At 41.4% G+C, this 27674-nt stretch overlaps 1 protein-coding gene across 2 annotated transcripts in view; it reads left to right on the top strand.

Annotated features, from left to right (window-relative positions):
- Positions 1–26460, top strand: part of samd12.S (sterile alpha motif domain containing 12 S homeolog) — a 352270-nt gene extending 325810 nt beyond the window's left edge. For both annotated transcript variants that reach the window (XM_018223916.2, XM_018223914.2), the window contains exon 5: positions 25955–26460. In XM_018223916.2, coding sequence (XP_018079405.1) covers positions 25955–25977 — 23 coding nt within the window. In that variant the 3' untranslated portion in view covers positions 25978–26460. The remainder of the gene's footprint in view (positions 1–25954) is intronic.
- Positions 26461–27674: the final 1214 nt, after the last annotated feature.

The raw sequence follows: 27674 nt of genomic DNA, 5'->3' as shown, positions 1-27674 counted from the left end.
GGTTGGAGTCAGGACCAAGGAGGAAGCTGTATGCAGAAAAGTCCAATGCCCGGTATCCAAAAGTGAGAATTCGTTGTCGTATTGTAGGAAACAAGATCAGGGCAGACAGCAAGAAGCAAAGTCCAAGTCAAAGCAGTGGGTCATGATCCACTAGATTAAGTCACAATAACAATTTAGAATACACAGAAACTCTTAACAAGAAGGACCTATATTCAGGCATTGAACCTGGGTCCCTGGTATTGTTTTATTTTGAATTTGAACACCGAAAACACATCGCAAAGATGTCACATGCCGCCACGCCGCTACACAGCACAATGATGTCACGCAACGGCCATGGGAACCACCATCTTGGATCCTAAATAAGAAGAGCTCCACCAGGGGTGTAACTACAGAGGAAGCAGACCCTGCAGGGGGCCCAGGAGGTATAGGCCTATGAAGCCCAAATAATGAGCGATTTCAACTTATATTGTCTGAACATATCTCTGGATATGTTGGGAGGGCCATAAAATGTATTTTCTCTGGGGCCCAGTGATATCTAGTTACTCCACTGTGTTGGAATTAAACCATAGCCATCATTGCCAACACAAACACTACTACAATGAGATTCTTGACAATTCCGTGCTTCCTACTTTGTGGCAACAGTTTGGGGAAGGTTCTTCTCTGTTTCAGCAGGATAATAACTCAACGCTCAACGTGAGGCCCCTACAAAATTGGTTTGCTGAGATGGGAATAGAAGAACTTGACCTCCACCCAACTGAACACCTGTTGCATGAAATTGGAATGCCAACTAAGTTCCAGGCCTGGTCACCCAAACTCTTACTTGGAATGGAAGGAAGTCCCACCAGTAATGTCCCAACATCTAATAGAAAGCCTTCCCAGAAAAGTTGAGGCTGTTATAACAACAAAGGGAAAAGACACTCTTGATTTTGCATTGAGATCAGGTAGAACAAGGTCTGTGTCCACATGCTGCTTGAAATATATTCCGACCCTGGAACCAAGTCTCTCATGTTACTGAATAACATATCCTACTGACATATTGTTCTATGCAGATTTCATTACAAAACACTGAAACTCAATTCTTTAACTTGAGTCTTTACAAAAATACAAACAAAATGAAATATGCCCTTCGTTTTTAAAAAAAGGATATATTTTAATTTTGAAAAATGTATTGGTGAAATATTTGTGTTTAGTGATATATCTGTGGCAGAGAATATGGTACCATTCCTTTCTCAGTGACTGATCAGCTGTTTTACAGTATTGCAGCCTGGGGAAATAAGAGAAGCTGAAGGGATACACCGTTATCCATCATATCCAGTAATTTCCCTTTTTTGTAGTTGTCTCGTTTAGCAAAGGAAATAGTGCTGTGTAGTTTTCTGAGGGATCTCGTTTTCACATCCAGGCTGCAGCACCGTCATATAAGACTTCAGAGTTAGACTTCAGACCACTCAATCTTTTTCTGGCTTGGAATCACATGACTGTTACAATATTAATTACAGGGAATTATGAAAACAGAGTAATTAACTTTCATTTCTTTTCTGCTAGCCTCCTGATTAATCCTTGTGCAAGGGCTTCACATGTGATTTCCATTGAGGACATGGTGGCCTGTACCTTGGGGCAACCAAAAATCATGGTGGCAAAAAACCTAAAGTTACCCAATGGGCCATTCCTCTAATGCAATGGTTACCAAATTGTGGGGCAGGGGGTCTTACCCTGAAGTTCCATTAGGGTGACATTTGCCCTATTTATTCCCAAATCTTACTTGGCCCTGTCTCCAACCATCCGCATCCTCTTGCTGAATTGATAATGTCTCTGCTCTCCTGACTGTTGGAGTCGCTAAGACAGTCAACCTCATTTATTAACACTGGGCAAATTTGCCCATGGGCAGTAACCCCTAGCAACCAATCAGTGATTAGTTTTTTTCAGCCAGCTGCTAGTTAAACAATTAATGCATGCATTTGGTTGGTTGCCAAGGGTTACTCCCCAGGGGCAAATTTGCCCATTGTTTATGAATGAAGGGGGAATTTTCTCAACTAAAAAGGAAGCAAACCCTATGGTCCTGTTCCCCCGGATCCCCCCAATTACTGAAGGGTCTGTTACACAATCTTCTATCTTTCTTTGAAGATAAGAAATGCGGGCATTCCTAGAAAATAAAACATCCAAGAAATACTCAAAGCTTATTATCTTCTCTTAAACACTATGTTAAAACAGCTCCATTACTGAGCCACTTTGGGTAAATTGAATCACACTGAGAATTCCTTGGGAAGAATAGGGGCATTTTACATGCAAAATTTATTTTGTTGCTGAACGTCCCGTTCATGATGCAAAAAGATCTATTTCCTATTAAACAGCTGCTGTTCAATCCCTCTCCCCACAGTACAATGGTTTTTGTCATGTGATCAGACAGCCGGGCTGTACAATGTCAGAACTTTCCCCTAAATAAAACCCTCATTATGACATCAGCAATCAAGATATTTACTTGTAAAGCCTGTTGTATAAAACATATTTTTTTAAAAAAGGCAAAGTTGGAATATTCCCTCAATATATTGTTCCAACAAATCCTTCTAGAACATTTAGGGGGTTATTTATCAAAATCCGAAAATATCCAATTTTTTTTCTGAAATATACTCCGACCAAATCCGCACAGGTTATTTTCCCTTATTTATCAATACATATACCCGAAAAATTCCAGTGCGGGTAAAAATTGTGAAAATGGTACGACAATTCAAATTGTATGTTTTTTTTGGATTTTCCTTCTGAAAACCTTCGTTTGCTTCAGATTTTTGCCCGAAAACCACGATTATTGCACAAAACCAAACGCAGATCTGGATATCTCTGGGACTTCTCCCATTGACTTATATACAACCTCGGCAGGTCTGAGATGCTGGATTTTCGCATTCAGACTTTTTCCATCTTCAGGGTATAATAAATCCTGAAAAATGTGAGGGTTTTTTTTTCACAGAAAATTCGGATTTTATAGTACAGAAAACTGTAATTTTTCGAGTTTTTGGCATTTGGACTTTAATAAATAACCCCCTTAATGACACATGACATACATACAAACCATTGTGATGCTTCTATTTAAAGGGGATGTTCACCTTCCAAACACTTTTTTCAGTTCAGTTGTTTTCAGATTATTCCCCAGAAATAGACGTTTTTCAATTACTTTCGATTATTTATTTTTTACTGTTTTTCCAAAATCTAAGTTTAGGATTTCTCTTGCCGAACGACCGATTTTAGCAAAGTCCGACCAATCCTTCGAAATTATCTTACGATTTTTCGGCCGACATCTGTCCGGAAATTGATCGGCCAGGTTAAAAAATCTTTGTCGGTCCCAGTGCAATCGATCTATGTTTCCAGGGCCAAGCAGTCAGCTCCCCTTTGTTTTCCTGGCAAATTGGTCTTTTTAGTTGATGGACAAATCGTACGATCGTTCCGAGATAATCGTGGTCTCACGATGATGATCGGATCTTTTAAAAATCTCAACATCTATGGCCAGCTTTAGTTGATACATTTCTCAGCAGCATCTCTGGAGTATTAGCAACTATTGTATCAATTCTAAAAGCTGCCTGTAATGAAACTCAAAGATTCTGCTCAGCAGGGACAAAGATAAGAAATGTATCAACTAAATGTATCGATTTAGAACAGCTACAGGGTCGGCGACCCCCCCCTCCCAGAGCTGCTTTAGAAGGTGAAAAACCTAGTTGTTGAACAACCCCTTTAAAGTTAGACGCCATTGAATCCCAAATAGGCCTGAGCTTGTACTTGTGGGAAGCGCCGGTAAATTAATACTGACTGTTTATATTTTATTTCTGCTATTTGCTGCTATAAATTGAAAAGCATAAACATGCTGACTCCTTGCCTCCAGACAATCTTTTTTCCTCTGATTATATTGCCAATCGTGTGTCTGAGAAAGAATTCTGTCTGACCCAGCGCCGGCTGGATAGTGATCTCAGGAGCCAGGGAGAGAATCTCTCAATGACTCCTGTAATGAATTAGAGTAGGGGCTTATAAAACCGTAATTGCCGCTCGTTCGCTTGTCAAAAATATACTCAGGATTTTTTTTAAACAGCGTTTATATATTTCATTTTAGATAGTCTGTTAGTAAGAGGTCTGTAGTCAATACTGGGTTCCACGGAGCATCTTACTTTCTAACTAAAGCAGTCTATTTACAAGGGGTCACTTACCAACACAAGAGCAGTGCGCAAGGTGCAATTTCAGACTTATATCACAGAGTTTTTTCCTCTTTAATTTTAGCAGAACTGCAGCCACATTCAAAGGTTGCCACCTTTCGAAATAGTGGAGACGGGGCCATGACGTAGATGGGTGTGTCCATGACACCAGGGGCGGGGCTATGACGCGGTCATCACCGATTGCCCAATCAAGGGAATCCTTATTTGGAAAACCAGGCAGGAAGTTTTAACCCGGGCAGCACTTCAAAATACCGCGCTGACCAGGTCAAAACGGGACAGGTGGCAACCCTACCTAGGCTACACCCACAGACCAGCAGCCCAAATAAAAATAAATATTAAAGGGGTTATTCACCTTTAAATGAACTTTAAGTATGATGTAGAGAGTGGTAACAATTTGCAATAGTTTTTTTTTTTTTAATTATTTTGAGTTATTTACCAGTTTACTCAGCAGCTCTAAAGTTTGCACTCTGGTTGCTAGAATACAGATTTTCTTAGCAACCATGCACTGATCTTAATAAGAGGCCAGAAAATGAATAGGAGAGGCTTAAATAGAAAGATGAGTAATAAAATGTAACAATAACAATACATGTTTAACCTTACAGAGCATTTGTTTTTAGATGGGGTCAGCACCCTCATTTAAAAGCTGGAAAGAGTCAGAAGAAGGCAAATAATTAAAAAACTATCAAAAAAGAAAAACTGAATCCCGATTGAAGTTGCTTAAAATAAACCATTCTATAACATACTAAAAATGAACTTAAAGGTGAACCACCCCTATAAATGAAAATAGAAATAATAATTGAAAAAAAAAACGAATGTGCCTCTGATCACACTGGGCCTCTGGGCTATAGCCTAGTAGAGCCTGTGCATTAATAGACTCGTAATTTTGATGCAAATTGGGTGCAAGTCACTGTTGCAACTTTGTCGACTGCAGGTCTCTCTGGTCAAAAATGTAATCGTTTTGGGTCAAAATCATCAACTTTTAAGAGGATGACCGAGTGTTGTGTGCAAATGTGAGTGTGAATGGTGTAAAATGAAAAGTTGTAAATGTTGAAATGATTGGAAATGTTTGTATTGAAGGTGTAATGTGTGTCACCACAAGGTGGTAGTAAAGGGTAATTTTTGGTCTTTAGTGCAATTCCTTCCCCAGCTACTAGAGGGAGCTAGTGGGCTAAAAGGGTATTTAGGGAGAAGACACACCTAGGGCGAGGTTCATTCCATTCTGGAGTAGATAGTGACAGGGCACTGTGTATGAAGTACAAGGTGCTTCCGGTAGTGTAGGAGATAGCTGCACGGTAGTTAAGACCCCAACGAGGAGGTAGAAGCGTAAGAGCCAAGGCTAAGCCAGTTAGGGCAGAAGTGTCAGTGAGGCACAGGCAACACAGGAAGGGCAAGAAATTCCTACCCGGAGTAGGACACGGGGTGTAGCGTATACATACGCCTCACTGTCAGGACAGGGAGGTGAGTGACCCTGGATAGGAATGAGCCTGTGGAGCTTCGGGTGGGGTACCGGAATGTCAAAGGTTGTTGCTTGGCAAGTGATGGAGTGACTGTAACTGAGTTGTGATGTGACTGTTTTGAATACTCTGGAGTGTGACAGTGAATTGATATGCATGTATGGAAGGAAATCTGTAAATAAAAAAAAGTTCTTCTTTGTTGGACCACTGAGTGTTGGACATCTTTAGCCTTTCTGAAACTGGTGAAAACCCCAAGCAGCCTGGGAAGGTTACTACGGTAAAGTGGTAATTACCAGAAGGCCACCCTGTTACTTGTCAGTTTCATGTCTCAGGTTGTAACAGTTCTTACCAGCAAATCTGCATCTCATGATCTTGTCATAACACAGAGCCAATTACAGTTATTCTATAGAGAAGTAACACTGGGATAATAGTCTCTGGGAAGGGAGTGTGACTGTGGGATAGCAGGTATAGTAGGGAGAGATGGTGTCTATAGTAACAGTGGGATAATAGTCTCTGGGAAGGGAGTGTGACTGTGGGATATCAGGTATAGTAGGGAGAGATGGTGCCTATAGTAACAGTGGATAATAGTCTCTGGGAAGGGAGTGTGACTGTGGGATAGCAGGTATAGTAGGGAGAGATGGTGTCTATAGTAACAGTGGATAATAGTCTCTGGGAAGGGAGTGTGACTGTGGGATAGCAGGTATAGTAGGGAGAGATGGTGCCTATAGTAACAGTGGGATAATAGTCTCTGGTAAGGGAGTGTGACTGTGGGATAGCAGGTATAGTAGGGAGAGATGGTGTCTATAGTAACCGTGGGATAATAGTCTCTGGGAAGGGAGTGTGACTGTGGGATAGCAGGTATAGTAGGGAAAGATGGTGCCTATAGTAACAGTGGGATAATAGTCTCTGGGAAGGGAGTGTGACTGTGGGATAGCAGGTATAGTAGGGAGAGATGGTGTCTATAGTAACAGTGGATAATAGTCTCTGGGAAGGGAGTGTGACTGTGGGATAGCAGGTATAGTAGGGAGAGATGGTGCCTATAGTAACAGTGGGGATAAGTGTCTCTGGGAAGGGAGTGTGACTGTGGGATAGCAGGTATAGTAGGGAGAGATGGTGTCTATAGTAACAGTGGGATAATAGTCTCTGGGAAGGGAGTGTGACTGTGGGATAGCAGGTATAGTAGGGAGAGATGGTGTCTATAGTAACAGTGGGATAATAGTCTCTGGGAAGGGAGTGTGACTGTGGGATAGCAGGTATAGTAGGGAGAGATGGTGCCTATAGTAACAGTGGATAATAGTCTCTGGGAAGGGAGTGTGACTGTGGGATAGCAGGTATAGTAGGGAGAGATGGTGCCTATAGTAACAGTGGATAATAGTCTCTGGGAAGGGAGTGTGACTGTGGGATAGCAGGTATAGTAGGGAGAGATGGTGTCTATAGTAACAGTGGATAATAGTCTCTGGGAAGGGAGTGTGACTGTGGGATAGCAGGTATAGTAGGGAGAGATGGTGCCTATAGTAACAGTGGGATAATAGTCTCTGGTAAGGGAGTGTGACTGTGGGATAGCAGGTATAGTAGGGAGAGATGGTGTCTATAGTAACCGTGGGATAATAGTCTCTGGGAAGGGAGTGTGACTGTGGGATAGCAGGTATAGTAGGGAGAGATGGTGCCTATAGTAACAGTGGATAATAGTCTCTGGGAAGGGAGTGTGACTGTGGGATAGCAGGTATAGTAGGGAAAGATGGTGCCTATAGTAACAGTGGGATAATAGTCTCTGGGAAGGGAGTGTGACTGTGGGATAGCAGGTATAGTAGGGAGAGATGGTGCCTATAGTAACAGTGGGGATAAGTGTCTCTGGGAAGGGAGTGTGACTGTGGGATAGCAGGTATAGTAGGGAGAGATGGTGTCTATAGTAGCAGTGGGATAATAGTCTCTGGGAAGGGAGTGTGACTGTGGGATAGCAGGTATAGTAGGGAGAGATGGTGTCTATAGTAACAGTGGATAATAGTCTCTGGGAAGGGAGTGTGACTGTGGGATAGCAGGTATAGTAGGGAGAGATGGTGTCTATAGTAACAGTGGATAATAGTCTCTGGGAAGGGAGTGTGACTGTGGGATAGCAGGTATAGTAGGGAGAGATGGTGCCTATAGTAACAGTGGATAATAGTCTCTGGGAAGGGAGTGTGACTGTGGGATAGCAGGTATAGTAGGGAGAGATGGTGTCTATAGTAACAGTGGATAATAGTCTCTGGGAAGGGAGTGTGACTATGGTATAGCAGGTATAGTAGGAGAGATGGCGCCTGTGTGTATGGGCACTGGGATTCATGTGGAGGGGTTGAACTTGATGGACCGTGGTCTTTTTTCAACCCAACTTCACTGTGTAACTATACAATAGCTCAAGCCCTTATGTTAGACCAGACAATGCTATGTTATATCAATAAGTGGAATCCAGCAGTTATAACCAATATCCCAGCACCAGTACAGCTGTGTCTGTTTTGTTTCTGCATTAAACAAACTTTCCTTTATAGTGAAACAATAAAATGAGCATATGTCCACAATATTCCAAACATAATTATAAATACAGCACAAGCAGGAATCTACTGTTCACTTAAACCCTAAAAATCAATGTGGCTAAAAATGGCATATTTTATAAAGTGAACTTGTTGCACGAGGCTAAAGTTTGAGCTTGTCAATAGCAGCAATGATCCAGGACTTCAAACTTGTCACAGGGGGTCACCATCTTGGAAAGTGTCTGTGACACTCACATGCTCAGTGGGCTCTGATTGGCTGTTGAGAAGCTAAGCTTAGGGCTCGTCACTTATTATCCAGCAGAAAATGAGCTTCCCCTGTAATATAAGCTGATGCTACAGGTTTGCTGATTATTAAATTCTGATGATAATTGCACTGGTTTCTGTGCTGCCATGTAGTAATTATCTGTATTAATTACTAATCAGCCTTATATTGTGACATTTCTATTCTATGTGTACTGTATATTGTGAGTGGGTCCCTAAGCTCAGTAAGTGACAGCAGCACAGAGCATGTGCAGTGAATCAGCAGAAAAGAAGATGGGGAGCTACTGGGGCATCTTTGGAGACACAGATCTTTACTGCTAAAGGGCTGTGGTTGCCTTGGGCTGGTACAGAAGCACAAAACATAATGTACAGCATTTATAGCTACTTCTTTAGTTAAGCTTTAGTTTTCCTTTAAAAGGATAATCCAGCTCTCTTACTACAATGATACAGCAGACGCAGTCACAGACTTGTTGGGGTGCCCCAAAGGCTAAACTGGGGAATTGTGATGTACTGGTGGCCAGAGTAATGTTCCATAGCCCATGACTAATTAAACTCTATCATACAAATATTATAACTGCAAGAATATTTAGGGGGCATTTATAAAAGGTTTAATTGGGACCAATATTTTAGTGGTATTTTTCCCCAGTGCATTTATCAACCTTTTCCTGATATTTTTGCCCCCCCCCCCCTTGCTGCACTGGATTTCTTCATCAGAAAGTTTTCTACAGGTTAAAGGGGTGACTTCTGGGAACAATCCTATCAGTGAGTAATACCCTCGCAAAGTCTTTGGGGCAACTTATAAATCTTTTTGTTATTCAGATCCCTAAATTGGTAAATTTGGAATTGATTGTTCCCTTCTTTTAGTGATAAGCACTCGAACCATGCAGAGCTGTGCCCAGGGCTAAGATTTCAGAGCTGTGCCCATTGCTAACGTGCCCATTGTTAAGATTGCAGAGCTGTGCCCATTGCTAACGTGCCCATTGCTAAGATTGCAGAGCTGTGCCCATTGCTAAGTAAATTGTATATTAGGTAGAGCTGGAAGCATTTCAAGATGCAATATGCTGAGTTGTGTCCATTTCTTTAAAAGTAGCTTTTTTTATTTGAAACTGTAAAACTCCTGTTTTTAAATTGTTCCTGAAAACATCTTTTAACATCGGTAATATTTACTTAGCTGCTTTATGTTGCCTTTCAGCGAGCACAATGGCCCTGTCACTAATGAGAGTTCACAATCCATTCTGGAAAGGAATTGTACAAGAATAGACAAATTCTGCCATTTGAACCCCCCGAGTGGAATAAACTCACTATACAGACATCACTCACCATATGGTAAATACTTGTGAGCATATCCCGAGGGACGATATTGTTTCCCGAGCTTTTGCCTTTACCCCAATGTTTACCCCAATTTCACAGTTTCCCTGTTTACTTCCACATCCCATTCACTGCTCACAAAGACTCAACCCTTTCTTTGAAAAAGCAATGGAAATGTTTTCTAAACAATGAATTCCATAGAAAAAGGTTTAAACATTTCTAAAAGAATATATCCCAGTCATGCTATAACGACACTGAGCGGTGAGATGGTAAAATGATGATAAAACCTAAAACAAATGTGATCATTTCTATTACATACTTAGTTCCCCTTTAATTTCACATTTTCTGTGCTGAAGACGAATTGAAATTGGTCATTTTATTTTATGTTTTTAAAGTATTTTTTTAAAATGTGTAGCTTTTTGTTCATCATAGAAGAGGGCAGAATAGAATGAGAAGTAATAAAAAGTAACAATAATTAAACTGTGACCTTACAGAGCAAACTGTTCTGGTTGCTGGGGTCAGCGACCCCCCCCCCTACAACAACCAGATAGCATTTTAAACGGCAAGTTGGAAAGAGGCGGAACTGTAATAATTCGAAAACTATAAAAAATGTAAAAAGTGTAGCACGTTGTACAACATACTAACTGTAAGATAAGGCTGTCTACCCCTTACATTACAATTTAAAGGGGATCTACACCTAAAAATATAGTTGATTTAATTTACTCAAAGTAATCCCCTGAGCACTTTTGCAGTTTACAAAAATAGAAGTTGCTAATACAAGGGTTTGGGCTCAACAGCTGTTATAGTCAGAGAGGCAGGAACCATGTTACCCAAACCCCGAGATTAAAGGTGACAATACACAGTTTAAGGGGTGAGTCACTGTTCAGTGTCGGACTGGGGTGCCAGGGGTCCACCAGAAAACCTTAGAACATGGGCCCACCTGAAATGTTAGACCATGGCTCCACTTTCCAAACTATTATTTGTCCTCTCCTCACTCAAGCTCTTTATTCTCCTAGTCTTTTATATTTACTTACTATATTCTTCCATTATTAAGCATTGTTTCCCCATAAAGAAATAAGGAATTACCATGAAATAGGCTAAATGGTCAGAGGGCCCACAGATACCTGGGCCCACCGGGAGTTTTCCTGATATCCCGGTGGGCCAGTCCGACACTGTTCACGGTTCATTTAACTTTAAGGGAGTTGTTTATTAAAATTTGAATCACTATTTTTGGAAAGCCACTCTGACCAAATCCGCATGGACTTTTCCCCATTTTCATCATTACATTTTCCTGATAAATTCTTGTGCGGCAAAAGTCTCGATAAGATCGTAAAAAAATCAGAATCCAAAATACCGCAACCTTTTCATATTTGATGCTGGAATACCGCGACTTTTTTTCGGATTTGACACGGATTTGACACCAAAATCAGGATATCTTTGGGACATCCGCCATTGACTTCTACATGAATTCGGCAGGTCTGAGTTGGGGTACTTTTTTATTTGGACTTTTAACACCATCAGGGTTTTAATAAATCATGAAAAATTCAAGCTTTTTTTCTACGAAAAAATTGTGTTTTTTCTCCTTTAAAAGTCCTACCAGAAAAAATTCCCCTTTGATAAATAAGCCCCCTTAGTATTTTAAAGAATGGTCAATTCTAAGCAAGTTTTCCATTGGTCTTTGTTATTTATTTTTTCATAGTTCTTAAATCATGAGCCTTCTTCTTCTTACTCCAACTTTCAAATGGGGGGTCACTGACCCCAGCCACCAAAAATACTGTCTGTGCGAGGCTACAGTTTTATTGTTACTATTTATTACTTATCTATCATGACGGCCTTCTACTATAAATACACCAGTCTCTCATTCAAACCACCCCCTGGTTGCTAAGGTCATTTGACCATGATACTGCTGATTCCAAACTGGAGAGTTCCTGGAAAAAAAATTGAATTAAGAAAACAAAAATAAATAAAAAATGAAGACCAATTGCAAATTGTGCCCAGAGCATTGTTAATAACAGTACAATTGCTTCCATTTTTTTTGCAACTAACGGGGACCTTACAGTTATTAAACAAAACGATTACAGGGTAAAAATAGGATCAAGGACCCGGCTCACAAGAGCTTACAATCTGAAAACCTCACAACTGAATGCAGAAGGCACTGATCGCCATTAATATATCTTACTCCAAAGCCTTTATATCAAGAGGCAATACTGTATATCAGATTTGTATTTAGAGTTTTCCCCATGCCGGGTATCTACTATACTGTAGGTTTGGGGCCAGATTATTCTATATCTTTTAAAGGGCCAAATCCTGTTGTTGTGCAGATGGAGGGCCCTTGCTTAGAACATTGCTGGTCTCATTTGCATATGATCCAGAGGTCAGTGCTAGGGGTGCAAATGTGGGGGAAGTGCTCTCCATTTTTGTGACCACGCTCCCTAATTACCATGTCCATTTTACAAAATTTGGCAGGTTATGAAAGTTTGAACACGTTTCCGTGGTTTTTAATGTGTTATTACAGTTTTTCTAATGAAGGTGAATTGCCCTTTAAGCTGCAAGTCACAGTTTCCCAAGAGACCTGCTTATCTCAAATTGTTATAATTGTTTCTTTGCTTATCTTAAATTGTTACAAAGTGCACCTGCCACGTTTTCCTCATGGGCCCCTGCCGCCCCAGACCTGCCCCCCATCCCCCGTTGCTGGCCTGCTTTTGTGCTTTTGGGCTTGTTTCGGGTTTTTGTGCGCAAACGCATACATTTTACGTCCATGTGCGTCACTGCACTGCACGTCCGCGAATGCACATCAGCATGTTTTTTTGCGAATGAGCATGCCAGGAATTTAACGGTCAGAGGGGGCCCCCGGGGACTGCCAGGTGGGCCCTTCGTTGTGCAGCCCCAAAGGCTCCAGTCCGACCCTGCACGTATTCTGGGCTCTCTGTCAAAAGCCAATTATAGGGGTGGTTCACCTTTAAGGTAACTTTTATTATATTATAGAACAGCCAATTCGAAGCAACTTTTCAATTGGTTTTCATTGATTATTTTTTATAGTTTTATAGTTATTTGCCTTTTTCTTCTGACTCTTTGCAGCTTCAACTGGGCGTCGCTGACTCCCTTCTTAAAAACAAATGCTCTGTAAGGCTACAAATATTGTTGTTGTTGTATTGTTATTGTTACTTTTTATTACTGATCCTTCTATTCCAGCCTCTCCTATTCATATTTCAGTCTCTTATTCAAATCAATGCATGGTTGCTAGGGTTATTTGGACCTTAGTTACCAGATTGCTTAAAATGAAAACCGAAGAGCTGCTGAATAAAAAAACGAAACAACTCAAAAACCTTCAATAATAAAAAATTAAAACCAATTGCAAATTCTCTCAGAATATCACTCTCTACATCATACTAAAAGTCATCTCAAAGGTGAACAACCCTTTTAAGTTTTAGAAACTTTGTATCTGTTCAGTGCAGGAGATCGAAGAGAAAGTCGGGACATTTCAGTAACAATCTGGGACTATGAGTTGAGCTGTCAAAATAGGGACTGTCCCATTGGTTCCATATAGACACATGTGCAATTCCCAGTCCCACTTGTACCTTCAAGCTGCTGCTTACTGGTCTCATTTACCCAATTATCAACGGGGACGGAGCCCGTGTAGCTGCCATTACCTGCCCTTGTATTTGGATAACAGAATGATTTCAGCAGGAGCTTTCGATCACTTAATGTAAATAACACGTATGAAGTGATGGGCGAATTTGGGGCGTTTCGCTTTGCCGAAAAATTAGTGAATTTCCAGCGAAATTCGCCAAACGGCGAAAAATTCGCCGGCGTCCATTTTTGCCGAAATTGCGCTGGTGTCCAAAAAAATTACGAATTCTGGGATTAAATTCGCCCATCACTACCCGTTTGCTCCCTATAAGCCTGCCAGGATCATTGCCTTTAATAGAGCAGTTGCAGAATAATCTGCAGCGCATGCAAACCTTATGGTTAAACAATAGGGTGAGCCTGTTTTATTGCCCTCTGCCTGTTTATTCCTGCTCCCATGTATAATAATCCTGTAATGGACTGTAAATAAACCTTTTAGCCTGCAATGCATCTTGTCCTGAGTCCTGACTCATTTTTAACCGTTAATTCCCTTTATTTTGATGGAAAGGTCAGAGTCCATAAAATCATCTCCCTATTTATCCCATATAAACGATTCCTCTTTAATTGTGATTTTCCAATTTGCCTTCGGCACCAGGGGAATTAAATCTGCTGATTTATATTTCTCAGAGAGCCTGCTTCTGTTATTCCATATTTCCAGTGTCCAGATTTACTCCCTAATCTCTGTGCTCTGCCTCCACGGGTAGGGTTATTTATTTCCCCTATCAGATATTCATAGGCACAAACGCACAGAGCAGAATAAATAGCGGCTCTGTCTGCAGCGAGCTGTTGCCTTTCCTCCCTGCCAGTATTTATGGGCCGGGGAAATTTACCTGCAAGCTTTGTGAGTGGCATAACAAGATTCTCTAATATCCATCCAGAGCATAAATATAGACATATACAGTATATTATATTTATCCATGATTATGAAATACAATCCACTGAATGACTGGGTTTCTAAGGAAAATCACTTGCCTGGGAGTTTAATTACCAAAATAGCGGCTGGGGGAACAATGACTGATGCATCAAAAGGAAGTCACTTCATTGTGTTTGCTGATTTGCATCTCATGTGCCGGAGCTAGAAGAACTTGGTTCCTAAAAGCACTTTTAGCAATTTACATTCATTTTCTGTTTTTATTCAGAGATATTAGCAGTTTTAGACTACCAGTATCAGGCTTATGGGTCAATAGATCAGAGAGTCAGCAGCTCTGGGGTTAACTGACCATACAGGAAGTAAAGAAATTCTATAGGCAGTTAAGGTCGCAGACACTTTGGTTTTTTAAAGAGGGCTGTTAATCTGAAAGCCCAGTATTTGCAGTCTAAAACTGTATATATCCAGTGCTGTATTTAGATCTGGTGTCACCCTACATCACCAGACATAAGGACGTCCCGCATCCCCAGCTACATCACTTCCTGTGCACAAGGCATCACTTCCTGTGCACATGACATCACTTCCTGTGCACATGACATCACTTCCTGTGCACATGACATCGCCTCCACACTGAGCTGTGCACCAATGCCCTGGGTTACCCCTCACCAGGGCCGCCATTAGAAATCACGGGGCCCAGTACAACAAAATTTTGGGGACTCCTCACAGTTAAAAGACCACACAGACATCAGCGCTAAAAAAGGTAACCCCTCCTATACACACAAGTTATAAAAAGCTATTGGGGACCAGGGCCCCCCTATAAGTTAAAAAGAATACAATTTTTTTTTAAAAAAAAACATTGGCGGCAGGGCCCCCCTTACAAGTTAAAAAAAATTGGGGCCCCAAAGAATATTTTTAAAAAAAACATTGGTGGCAGGGGCCTATAGAGTATAAAAATAATACATTAGTGCCAGGGGATTAAAAAAAATAAAAAAACACACATTAGTGTTCAGAGGTGTTCAGCTCGTGGCTTCAGGACTTCAACTTCGGTTGTTTTCGTGACTTTGGGTCTTTTCACAGCTTCGGGAATTTGGTTGTTCGGCTTTTTCGGCACTTCCGCGTTTCGGCTGTAATTAAACGATTCACCTGTATGCAATGTTGTTGTTGTTGTGCCAACTGAATCTCTACAGAATTCCCGTGCCCTTTCCACCTGATGCCCATAATGATGCGACTGCAACTTGCACAGATGCCAATGTCTGTAGAGGTGCATTGTTTGTGCCTAGTACCAGGGACAACCTTTGCAAAAGCAGGTGCAGTTGTAAATACAGTTGCCACCTGTTTGGTTTTGACCCGAACAAATAGGTTTTTCTAAGGCCTGTTCGGGTCCCAACTTTCTGTTCGGTTGTCTTTTTTCCCAGTTAATAACATCGGGATCAGCCATCATTTTTTTCCGGCCAGGTGGAAACCCTATTCCCACCCCAACATCACTGCTCCACCCCAGTGCTATCTGCCCCACCCCTTTGTTCAGATTTAGCCAGTGGCAAATGCGGCAACCCTAGTTGTAAAGCCTAAAACTGCTAATATCTAAGAAACCACTAAGTTTGCATTAATTCAACAGCAGGTTAAAGTACAGGGCTCCCATGTGCCTATATCAGTTCAGTTTATAAGCAGGTGGTACTGGAGTGCAGGGTGGAGCAATATTTACTGGATGGAGCAGTGGATCGCAGGGGAGAAAAGGAACATTTGTACTGTTAGACCAGGTTTTATCTGAAATTCTGTTATGGTCCCAATAGGCAGGGCTGCAAAATGGCATTTTAACACAGGTCACAATTTGGGAACCTCTAGTTAAAATGGTAACACATCAGTTCCCTGCAGTTCAGCACAGCGGCTCCTCGCTGCCACTAAATGGGCACAAACATTACTGATATATTTCATTTTATCCAGTAATTTGTATTTTAAATAATTTTGTAGGGAATTTGTGCAAACGCTCTTATCCCTGTAAGGGCAGAAGCACAGAGTCTGTGTCTGTGTACTGTAAGCTGTTACCTAGCAACCAGCTGTTCAGTGCAGTAGGAAGTGACACAGCAGCTAGTGAGTGGCTGGCAGGAAAAGGAAGTCAGAGAGCCTGGCGTAGAGAGCCGCATGGTGGACATAGAAAGAGGCCAGAGAGCTGCTTGTGGGCCCAGAGAGCTGAGAGGCTGCACCACAAGCATTCATTTGGATCTGGCTGGCACAGGGAAGCCAGTTACTGGGCCTGGAAAGACAGAGAGTGTGAAAGGAGTGTGAAAGGAATCCAGACTGGAGGAACAACCAGCAGGAGATTCCCATATGAGCATCCAAAGGGGCTGGTAGTCTCACTGTATGACTGACTGTGCTGGACTCGCCTGAAGAGAGCGAGAGAGAGAGTATCCAAAGAGGATTTGGAGTATCCTGTTTAAAGTACCCTAAAGAAGCGCTTGAAGATAAAGAGACTGTTATTGAAAGGACATTAAAGGACTTTGTTTCTTTTAGTTAGGTAGACAGATTGAGCTAGCAAGTTAACTCGTGAGGCCCTATTGCCACCGGTAAGGAGTGCTGCATGTATTAGGTGCCCATTTATTTTAGATAAACAGTTATTCAGTTTTACCAATAAGGTGTGTGTGTCATTACTGTATTCCTAGTGGGGCCACTAGTAGGTGCATTCCTGGACCCCACTAGGTGGAGGCACTGCACAAGTAAGTACCAGGTACCCAGTCTCTCCCAATACCACTGCGGAGTGGCTCAGGTTTGTCCCCTGTCAGGTAAGCGCCACACGTGGACTGTAACACCGACAAAGGGTGTCGAAAGGGTAACAATTTTCTTTTTACTATAGGGCTGGAGGGGCCCCAAGCACTGCAGAAGGAATGTACGACCGGCCCCCTCTCAGAATGCCCAAGAACTTCAGCAATTGCCGCTTTACAGCTGGAGGCTGGATTATTTAGTACATAATATAAAAATATAAATATTAGCACATATTTTCCAGCAGGAGCCGAATGAAAGTTTGTGACTTGAGATGTGTTTAGTTCTAGCACAGTAACTTTGCAACAGTCGCTTCACTTGGGAGGCAGCTTAGCTGGGAGCCAGGGATATATTTCTATGGAAATCAGTCTAATGCTGCTTCATATGTAAAGAAGAGATTATAGAAATATTATAGCCGTGCCAAGGCAGAGGGGAAGACTTCAAGGGAAAATGCATCAGATCGCAGAATAGAAAAAGAGAATGCCCCCCCCTGGTGCCTGCAAGAAGAAGAATTTGGTCCACCACTAACAGCTCAAAGAGTGATACATGTTCTTATTTAAAAGCTGTATTTTCCTCACTAGGGGTGGAACTAGGGTCACTCTTATCTGCATTCTTCTGCCATCTGTGAGGAGAGTGAAACGAATACTGAGAAGGTTTCAGTGATGTTTAAAGCCTTTGCAGCAATGCCATCTTTCAAGGATCACAGAAGAGTTTCTCTGTTTTGACAGCACACTCCCCCTAGTGGCAGAATGCAGAAGCCACTATGATATTATGTTGTTCATTGGGTTAAAAATATTAAGGTTGCTGAAAGTAACTCTAAATAGTGTAATTACAGGTAATAGGGCTTATTTATTTACCCCAAGTGCCAAGTGCAAGTAAAGATCTAAAGGGGCAGCAGAACCCCTAAAAAAGCCTGTGTGCTCCACAGAAAGGCAAGGGGTGCCAATGCGCATCCCTCTTCAGGGAGCTGAAAGTCTGTGTTTTCTAAAACGGATAACGGAGGCATGTGGCTATTCTTTAAGAAGCAAAGACAGAGTGTACTGATGGGCGAATAAATTCGCCTGGCATGATGTCACGGCGAGTTTCCTCATTTCACCGCTGGTAAATAAATTTGCGAATGTACTGTGAAAATCCATCAACGAAGTCAAAACTGTTTGGACATGCGTCCGAAAAGTGGCGTGCGTCAAAATCAGCGTGCGTCAACACTATTCGGACACCCATTGACTTTAACGCCAGCCGGTCCGATTTTCCCGATTTTTTCTGTGAAAATGTCTGAATTTCATGATTTTTTTGTGACACTTTCTGATTTCAAAATTTTTCCTCTCATTTTTCGCCGTCTCACGAAATTCGCGAATTTTGCGGGAAATTCACAAATTTTTCATCGAAGCGAAATGGGAGAAATTCGCCCATCACTAAGGGGCCCATTCACTAAGTTCGAGTGAAGGAATAGAAGAAAAAAAACTTCGAATTTCGAAGTGTTTTTTTGGCTACTTCGACCATCAAATGGGCAACTTCGACTACAACTTCGAATCAAACGATTCGTACTAAAATTCGTTCGACCATTCGATAGTCGAAAGTCTCTTTAAGAAAAAACTTCGACCCCCTAGTTCGCCACCTAAAAGCTACCGAAGTCCATGTTAGCCTATGGGGAAGGTCCCCATAGGCTTTCCAAGTTTTTTCTGATCGAAGAATAATACTTAGATTGATGGATTAAAATCCTTCGAATCGTTCGATCGAACGATTATTCCTTCGAATTGCGCAAAATCCTTCGACTTCGATATTCGAAAGTCGAAGGATTTTAATTCGCCAGTCGAATATCGAGGGTTAATTAACCCTCGATATTCGACCCTTAATACATCTGCCCCTAACAGTGTGTAAAGTGCAAAAATGGGAGCAGTGAAACTTTTGCCTTTGTCTCTCCCACAAGACCCTGGACTCATAACTCATGTCTTGCAAAAATGAGGACCAAGTGAAAAGTTGCTCAATATTGGTCATTCAATAACATACTAAAAGTCAATGTTATGATTTGTATTCCTGGCCTCAGGTATAGAGGTGGGCAGTCCATTCATGCTTTCCATTCAGCACTTGCAAGATATCATTGCCCTCCCTACATTCCCCCTCCCTCCCCACACTCTATAATTGTGTAGGGCACTGCGCATGAGAATCCTGCCTGGTTTTCCTAATTTGGAAAACTGGGCAAGCAGTTTTGACCTGGACAGCCCTTCAAATTACTAGGCTGTCCACGTCAAAACCAGACAGGTGGCAACCCTAATTTCTTATGTAACCTTAACATAATAAATAACTGAATGAGAACATGAAATAGGAGGGTGATATAGACAAGCTGTTTGTTGACATCTAATTGAGTGTCTTGAGATCTACTGTTTACCAGCTAAAGGTCTACTGGTAGATATGGGCACCCCTGATTTAGATGCTTTGTTACAGGTATCAGATTCATTATCAGGAAACCCGTTATCCAGAATTTCTGAATTACAAGAAGCAGTGTCGGAATGGGATGCCAGGGGCCCACCGGAAAACCTTAGACCGTGGCCCCACATTCCAAACTATTATTCCTCCTCTCCTCACTCAACCTTCTTATTCTCCTAGTCTTTTATATCTACTTACTATACCCTATTCCATTATTAAGCATTTTTTTCCCCACAAAGAAATAGGGATTGACCATGAAATAGGCCAAATGGTTATAAGCAAGAGGATCCACTGACACCTGGGCCCACCGGGAGTTTTCCTAGTCCGACACTGACAAGAAGGACGCCATTTTATTCAAATAATCCACATTTTAAAAAAATAATTTCCTTTTTCTCTGTAATAATAAAACAGTAGCTTGTACTTGATCCCAACTAAGATATAATTAATCCTTATTGGAAGCAAAACCAGCCTGTTTAATTAGATGTGAGATATGAAGAACCAAACTATGGATGGAAAGATCCCTTATCCAGAAAACCCACGTCCTGAGCATTCTGGGTAACAGGTCCCATACCTTTATAAAATATATATGTGGAGGTAAGAGCCGTCTGTGTGGCTCAGCACTTACTTTACTCGGCTTATTCTCCCGCTGGATATTTGTTTGTATAATGTCTATGGCAGCCGTCATTGCAACCTATAAACACCCCCATGTCGCCCGTCTCTCCAGAATCCCGGCTTATTATCATATATATTATAGTTTTTAAGAGAGGCTTGGAACGTGTGGCTTCAGACATGGACTTTAATTTATTTTAAGGCTGTAAATTTACAGTCATTTTATGAGACGCATATTTCCCATTTCTGCTCTTTCCAGGCTTCTGTTTGTGCAACTGGAAATGTTTAATTCAACGATTAATGAAGAAATGGCGAATGTGTGACATCCACAGGGAAAAGGGCAAGTGGATCAGTTTAGTATTGTGCAGTGTGTGTTCATTCTTCCCATTGAAACATTTGGATTATTTGTACCCGTGTTTTCTATGGGGGGGATTCATATTCTTAGAGCCTGATTAATTGCCAGTCGATGTCAGAGATGTTACATCACAGACACTTGGTTTCTGCAGAGAAAAAATTAATTAAAACGTGTTAAAAAAACTTAATTGTCAGATTTAATTTGATCTGGATCCAGCGCTTGGATTCTGCTTCCAATTATGTGGGTGGCAGGAAAAACTTAAGGGAGAGAGGAAACCTGGGATTGTTTGCTTTTCCCTTCTATGAGTTATTGTCACAGTAAGAAAACGACTGGTGTTCTCCTTAGTATAATCATTTTATCTTATGGAGCCAATGGGGGCGGCGTGGCATTTCTACCCAGCCATAATAATCCAAAACCACAACCGTTTAAAGTCAATGACTGGCTCCGGTTGTGCCAAAACACTTTATATCTCCAGCAAAGTAGGGAAAAATACCTACTCCTAAAATATACTTTAAGGTTATTTAACCCCTTGAGCTGTGGTTATAACATTGAGAGATTAACTGTAACCATGGAAACCAGGTTTCTAAGTATTGAGTATTGTGTCAAAAATATTTTCGATTTCCTATGTCATTCATATATTTAAATTGGGTTGGGACACTGGAGAAAAATATCATTTATGGGGAATCAGAAAGAATAGAAAAGCAAAAAGAAGGACCGCACTAGCTCTCCGCTCTCCCCTCCGATCAGGTGCACAATCAAACAGTGACCCCACTGTATATACGACAAGACATTCAACGGCAGACGGCACTTCTGAAAAAAGAGGGTTTATTGGAAATCCTGCTGGAAAAAACCTAACGCGTTTCGGGAGTTATCCCTTAATCATAGGTATGATACCTATGATTAAGGGATAACTCCCGAAACGCGTTAGGTTTTTTCCAGCAGGATTTCCAATAAACCCTCTTTTTTCAGAAGTGCCGTCTGCCGTTGAATGTCTAATCAGAACGAATAATCTCAACATAGAGCATTGGCTTTATACTTAAAGGCACAGGGGCATCAGTATTAGAACTGTCTATATGTACTGTGTGTATCTGGAGAGAGAGAGAGAGAGAGAGAGAGAGAGAGAGAGAGAGAGATAGAAAGAAAGAGGGATAATAGAGAGAGATTGAGAGAGAGAAAGATAGATAGATAGAGAGAGAGAGAGAGAGAGAGAGAGAGAGAGAGAATTATAGATAGAAAGAGAGAGATATAGATAACAGATAGATAGATAGATAGATAGATAGATAGATAGATAGATAGATAGATAGATAGATAGATAGATAGATAGATAGATAGATAGATGATAGATATAGAGAGATATATAGAAAGAGAGAGATAATAAGATAGATATAGAGAGATATATAGAAAGAGAGAGAGATAATAGAGAGAGAGAGAGAGAGAGAGAGAGATGATTGATGAGATAGATATTGATAGATAGATAGATAGATAGATAGATAGATAGATAGATAGATAGATAGATGATAGATAGATAGATAGATAGATAGATAGATAGATAGATAGATAGATAGATAGATAGATAGATAGATGGAGAGAGAGATCGAGAGAGAGAATTATAGATAGAAAGAGAGAAATATAGATAACAAATAGATGGAGAGATAATTGATAGATTGAGAGAGAGAGAGAGAGAGAGAGAGAGAGAGAGAGAGAGAGAGAGAGAGAGAGAGAGATAATTGATAGATTGAGAGAGAGAGAGATCTAGAGAGCCGGTGGGATTTAGGGAAAAAACCTGGTGGGCCCTGGCCAGTAGCTGATTTATTATGGAATAATTGAAGGCACATTAACATTATTTATGTACCTCAGTGGTTGCTCTTCTGCATTGCAGCACTGGGGTCCTGAGTTTGATTCCAGCCAGGGCTCTATGTGTACAGAGTATATAGGTTCTCCCTGTGTCTTGTATGGTGATACTCCGTTTTCCTCCCACACTCCAAAAACATACAAGTCAAAACGATCTGCAAAAATAGGAGATGTCAATAAAGTGCTGAGCTGTCCCTAAGAAACATTATTGTGTATTTGTGTACACGAGATTGCACACAGCCACTCTGTTTAACTGATGGATGGAACGATATTCAGAATTTACCAAACCTCCCGAGCAGCAAATGCATCAAGTTCCTGTCACTCAGATCCGAGCGAAATGCGTCGCTGCTTCTCTTTCTTTCTCTCAAATGGAACTTTATCTGTTGCCTTCCATTAAACACATGTAGGGAGCCCGGAATGTTTAATAGAATATTTGTTTGATAGAATATTGTAGGGGAAAGCCAGAACTGGAAACGGCACCTTTCAGCTGAATGTTTCAGCCAGTTCCACCGCTTCCTGGGATAAATATAGAAAAATGTTAAAAAACAACCATTTGGGACATAAGGAAAATAATTGCAGAATATTTGGGCTTTGAGGTTTATACCTAAAGTATGTTTCTGTCACCAGCTTCTAAAAATATTGCCCTATATTTAAACTCTAAATTACAGGGAGCATTCACCTTACAATGACAAGTGTATCTTGAGATCATTTGAAATTAAACTGGTGGTTTTTCAACCAATTCTGCAGACAGTTTTTTCTGTCCTGAGGAATATCAGTTTCCCACTTCTTTATCAGTCATATGGGTGGACAATTGGCTAGTGATGAGCGAATCTGGCCCGTTTCTCTTCAGCGAAAAATATGCGAAACGAGCACAACAATCTTTCTCGTTCCAAATGCATTAAAGTCAATGGGCGTTTTTTCTAATGGCGACTTTTTTTGTCTGAAAGCATTAAAGTCAATGGGTGTTTTTTCTTATGGCAACTTTTGTCATATTGCATTAAAGTCAATGGGTATTTTAATTTATGGCGACTTTTTTTGTCCTAATGCATTAAAGTCAATGGGTGTTTTTTCTTATGGCGACTTTTTTTGTCCTAATGCGTAAGGGTCTGGCTACACAAGCAGATTCGGGGAGATTAGAAGCCCCAGCTGCAAATCTCCTCTTCTTCGGGGCGACAATCTCCCAGAACTGCCTTCCCTTCTGCCCTCCGCCGGCTAAAATGAAAATTGCCTGCGGCAATGCACGCGAGGCTCTTCATTTTCCGAAGTCGCCCTAAGTTTCCTCGTGAGGCAACTTCGGGCGACTTTGGAAAACAAAGCACCGCGTCGGTATTGCCGCAGGTGATTTTCATTTTCAGGGAGGCAGTTCTGGGAGATTTTCGCCCTGAAGAAGAGGAGATTTGTTGCTGGGGTGACTAATCTCCCCGAATCTGCTTGTCTGGCCAGACCCTTAAAGTCAATTGGTGTTTTTTCTTATGGCGACTTTTTTTGTCCTAATGCATTAAAGTCAATGGGTGTTTTTTCTTATGGCGACTTTTTTGTGCATTAAAGTCAATGGCCGACTTTTTCTTGTTTGAATGCATTAAAGTCAATGGGCATTTTATCTTGTGGCGACTTTTTTTGTCCTAATGCATTAAAGTCAATGGGTGTTTTTTCTTATGGCGACTTTTTTTGTCCTAATGCATTAAAGTCAATGGGTGTTTTTTCTTATGGCGACTTTTTTTTGTCCGAATGCATTACAGTCAATGGGCCTTTTTTCTTATGGCGACTTTTTTTGTCCTAATGCATTACAGTCAATGGGTGTTTTTTCTTATGGCGACTTTTTTTGTGCATTAAAGTCAATGGCCATTTTTTCTTATGGCGAACTTTTGTCATATTGCAGTCAGGGCACGTGCTCAGATTGGGGGAGATTAGTCTTCTTCCCCGAACTGCCTCGCGTCGGCTAGAATGTAAATCACTGGCGGGATGGCACTCGGAACTCTTCGTTTTCCAAAGTCGCCCGAAGTTTCCTCGTGAGGCGACTTCGGAAAACGAAGTGCTCCAAGTGCCACCCAGCCAGCAATTTAGTTTCCAGCCAGTGGGAAGGCTTTTTGGGAAGATTAGTCGCCCCAAGAAGAGGCAATTTGTCGCCGGGCGGCTAATCTTCATTGGAATCTTCTCCCAATCTCCACGTGTGTTTCTGCCCTAATATCTTCCAGTACTGCTTAATGATGAAAAATTGTCAGGCGTTCTATCTGCCACCAATGTCAAATGCGTTTCAAGGAAAGCACCCACTCTAGGGAGAATGCTGGCGCCGAGTCTAGTGTCTACAGGTCGCAAAAGCCACAGAGGTAATTGGCTGTCTATTAAGGGCAGCTATAGATGCGGGGCCAACATCTGTAAAACCTGTAAAGTTATCTCCACGGGGACAACTTTCAGATCTAGTGCAACGGGTAGTGTGTTCCAAAGTAACGGCTTTTTTAATTGCAACACCAAGAACGTAGTTTATCTATTGGAATGTTTGAGTTGCAATAAGCAATATGTGGGCCGCACTACCCGTTGTTTAAAAGAAAGGATACGTGAACACATTAGATCGATTGAGAATAAGGACGAAGGGCCCCCGTGGGGAAACACTTTGCCATATGCTCGAAAAAAGGAATCCGTGACCTGTCAGTGAAGGTCATTGAACAGGTGAAACTACCCCTTAGGGGTGGAGATGCTGAGCATCTACTAAATTTGAGAGAGGCATTTTGGATCCTAAAAATGGAGACTAGGTTACCGAATGGTCTGAACACCAGACATGATTTATTATATTTATATTAGGGTGCTGGGGCCATTAACTGGACTGGGTTCTAGCCCTAAAAATAAAAATATATATCCCTCTCCACCCCTTCTACCTTTAACTTATGTCCTATCTCTTTATACTTTCCTCATTTACCACTTGTTTATTACTTTTTGATTACAATGTTTCTCTATACCCATATGTATTATGCTACAGACATATATCCTGAAACCCACTTTTACCGTAAAGGTTTACCTTTTCCTTGCGGATGATAAGTTATCAAGTATTTATTACCAGTTACCCATTCTCCAGAGCAGATAATTAATTTCATATATTTTCACACATTCTTAGAAGGATTGTTAGTTTTTTTAATATGGAAAACGAGGTTTTGACCTTCAGCAGACTGGTTTTAATGGTTAATAAAGCACATATGTTTTTAACTTGTATTACTACATTGGGCACAGTAGGGGTCACTATTGACGTTGTGTATATAATCTGTCTGTTTGGTCCAAGATGCATGCCTATGATTAAGGGAGTGATTCCCGAAACGCGTAGGGCGTTGGATCCTTGTATGTCTTTGGAATAAATATTTATTCCTAGTATTGGAGTGCCGTCCTTCCTTTGGATGTCTATGTGATTTCTGCCCTTAAGGGTGAATTTTCACCTCGGAAGGCTCCGCCACTCTATGTGCAGCGTAATTGTGTAACAGTGTAATTTTGTAAAATTTTTCGCTAGCGATGGCCACTTTGCCCTTTAGTAAATTTGCCCCAAAGTGTGTATAGATGTATTTTGCCCGTTTAAAGCTGATCAAGTGTTCATGTCGCATTACCTTTTATTCAGATTCAGGCCTGTTAAATGTATTTCCAGGGTCTGATTCAAACCAACTGTTTTATATTGACTATTCGAATTTCTTTCATTGCTCTATCCAAGAATCATCTCAATTCCTTTTTTTTTGATCAATTTATTGCAGGTTCCAGTGAAACTTCGCCCTAGAGTTATGACCACAAGCTGCCGCTCCATCTTCTCTTGAGAAAAGAATTGCACCGTGTCCAGAACTTCCAGAAACAAAAGAATCTATTGTGGAAACGTCATCGACCCGACGAGAGGGAAACAGCAGCAGCAAACCATTAAGCCATGATTTACAGTCCCTGTTGTGTTGCGCGGAGCTCGCGGCACCAATTACTTTGCCCTGTGTTGCCGTTGTTGATCATTTTACCGGGAATTTTCTCTGTTCGTAACAAACTACTGAAAGGACTCCCAGTGCATCGAGGATTTGTGTTTATCTTTGGCACCAGAAATGTAGCCACTAGTCACAATATAGTAATCAACTAAGCACTTTATGTGATGTATATGGGGGCATGCTCCTTATTCTGAGAGGCTTCCTCTTTTTATCTATTATAATTATCCAGAAACCCATTATCCATAAAGCTCTGAATTACAGAAAGGCTGTCTCCCATAGACTCCATTTTATCCAAATGATCCAGTTTTTCAAAAATGATTTCCTTTTTCTCTGTAATAATAAAACAGTAGCTTGTACTTGATCCCAACTGAGATATAATTAATCCTTATTGGAAGCAAATCCAGCCTATTGGGTAGGGATGCACCGAATCCACTATTTTGGATTTGGCCGAACCCCCGAATCCTTCGCGAAAGATTCTGCCAAATACCGAACCAAATCCGAACCCTAATTTGCATATGCAAATTAGGGGTGGGAAGGGGAAAACATTCCTTGTTTTGTGACAAAAAGTCACAAAATTTCCCTCCCCGCCCCTAATTTGCAAATGCAAATTCGGATTCAGTTCGGCCAGGCAGAAGGATTCGGCCGAATCCTGCTGAAAAAGGCAGAATCCTGGCCGAATCCCGAACCGAATCCTGGATTTGGTGCATCCCTACTATTGGGTTTATTTAATTTTTACATGATTTTCTAGTAGACTAAGGGCAGAGAAACACGTGGAGATTCGGGGAGATTTAGTCGCCTAGCGACAAATCGCCTCTTCACAGGCGACTAATCTCCCAGAACTGCCTTCCCGCCAGCTAAACTCTAAATCATCCGTGGGATGGCACTCGGAGTGATTCGTTTTCCGAAGTCGCCCGAAGTTTCCCCGTGACTTCAGAAAACAAATTGATCCGAGTGCCATCCTGCTGGCGATTTAGATTCTAGCCAGTGTGAAGGCAGTTTGGGGAGATGTCGCCCGAAGAAAAGGCGATCTGTCGCCGGGCGACTAATCTCCACGAATCTCCACGTGTTTCTCTGCCCTTTAGGCATGAAGATCCAAATTACCGAAAGATCTATTATCTGGAAAGCCCCAGGTCCCAAGCATTCTGGATACCTGTATATACTGTATAAACTTCCATAGATACAAAAGATAACTAGACATTTTATCACCAGTAGGACATAGTTCTGTCAGGGGTCTTTAACGGAAAGCCTTGGACTGGCCCACCTGGATATCAGGAACACTCCCGGTAGATCCTTCCGCTCACCTAACAATTTGGCCTTATAGGCTTATACAGTTGTCATTTTCCATTTCTATAAGAGAATAACGAGAGGATGACAGTTTATAAAGAGAGGAGACTGGGAGTATAAATAGGGTATAAGAGACAGTATGAGAGTGAGCAGGTGGCCTTCATTTTTCTGGTGGGCCCTGGATAACCCAGTCGGACATTGTTAGTATGTGAATAATACTATAAAT

Source organism: Xenopus laevis, chromosome 6S (genome assembly GCF_017654675.1).
Source record: "Xenopus laevis strain J_2021 chromosome 6S, Xenopus_laevis_v10.1, whole genome shotgun sequence".
NCBI classification, from domain to species: Eukaryota; Metazoa; Chordata; class Amphibia; order Anura; family Pipidae; genus Xenopus; species Xenopus laevis.
Note: the sequence above shows the minus strand (reverse complement) of the source record. Positions and strands in the feature narration are given on the sequence as shown.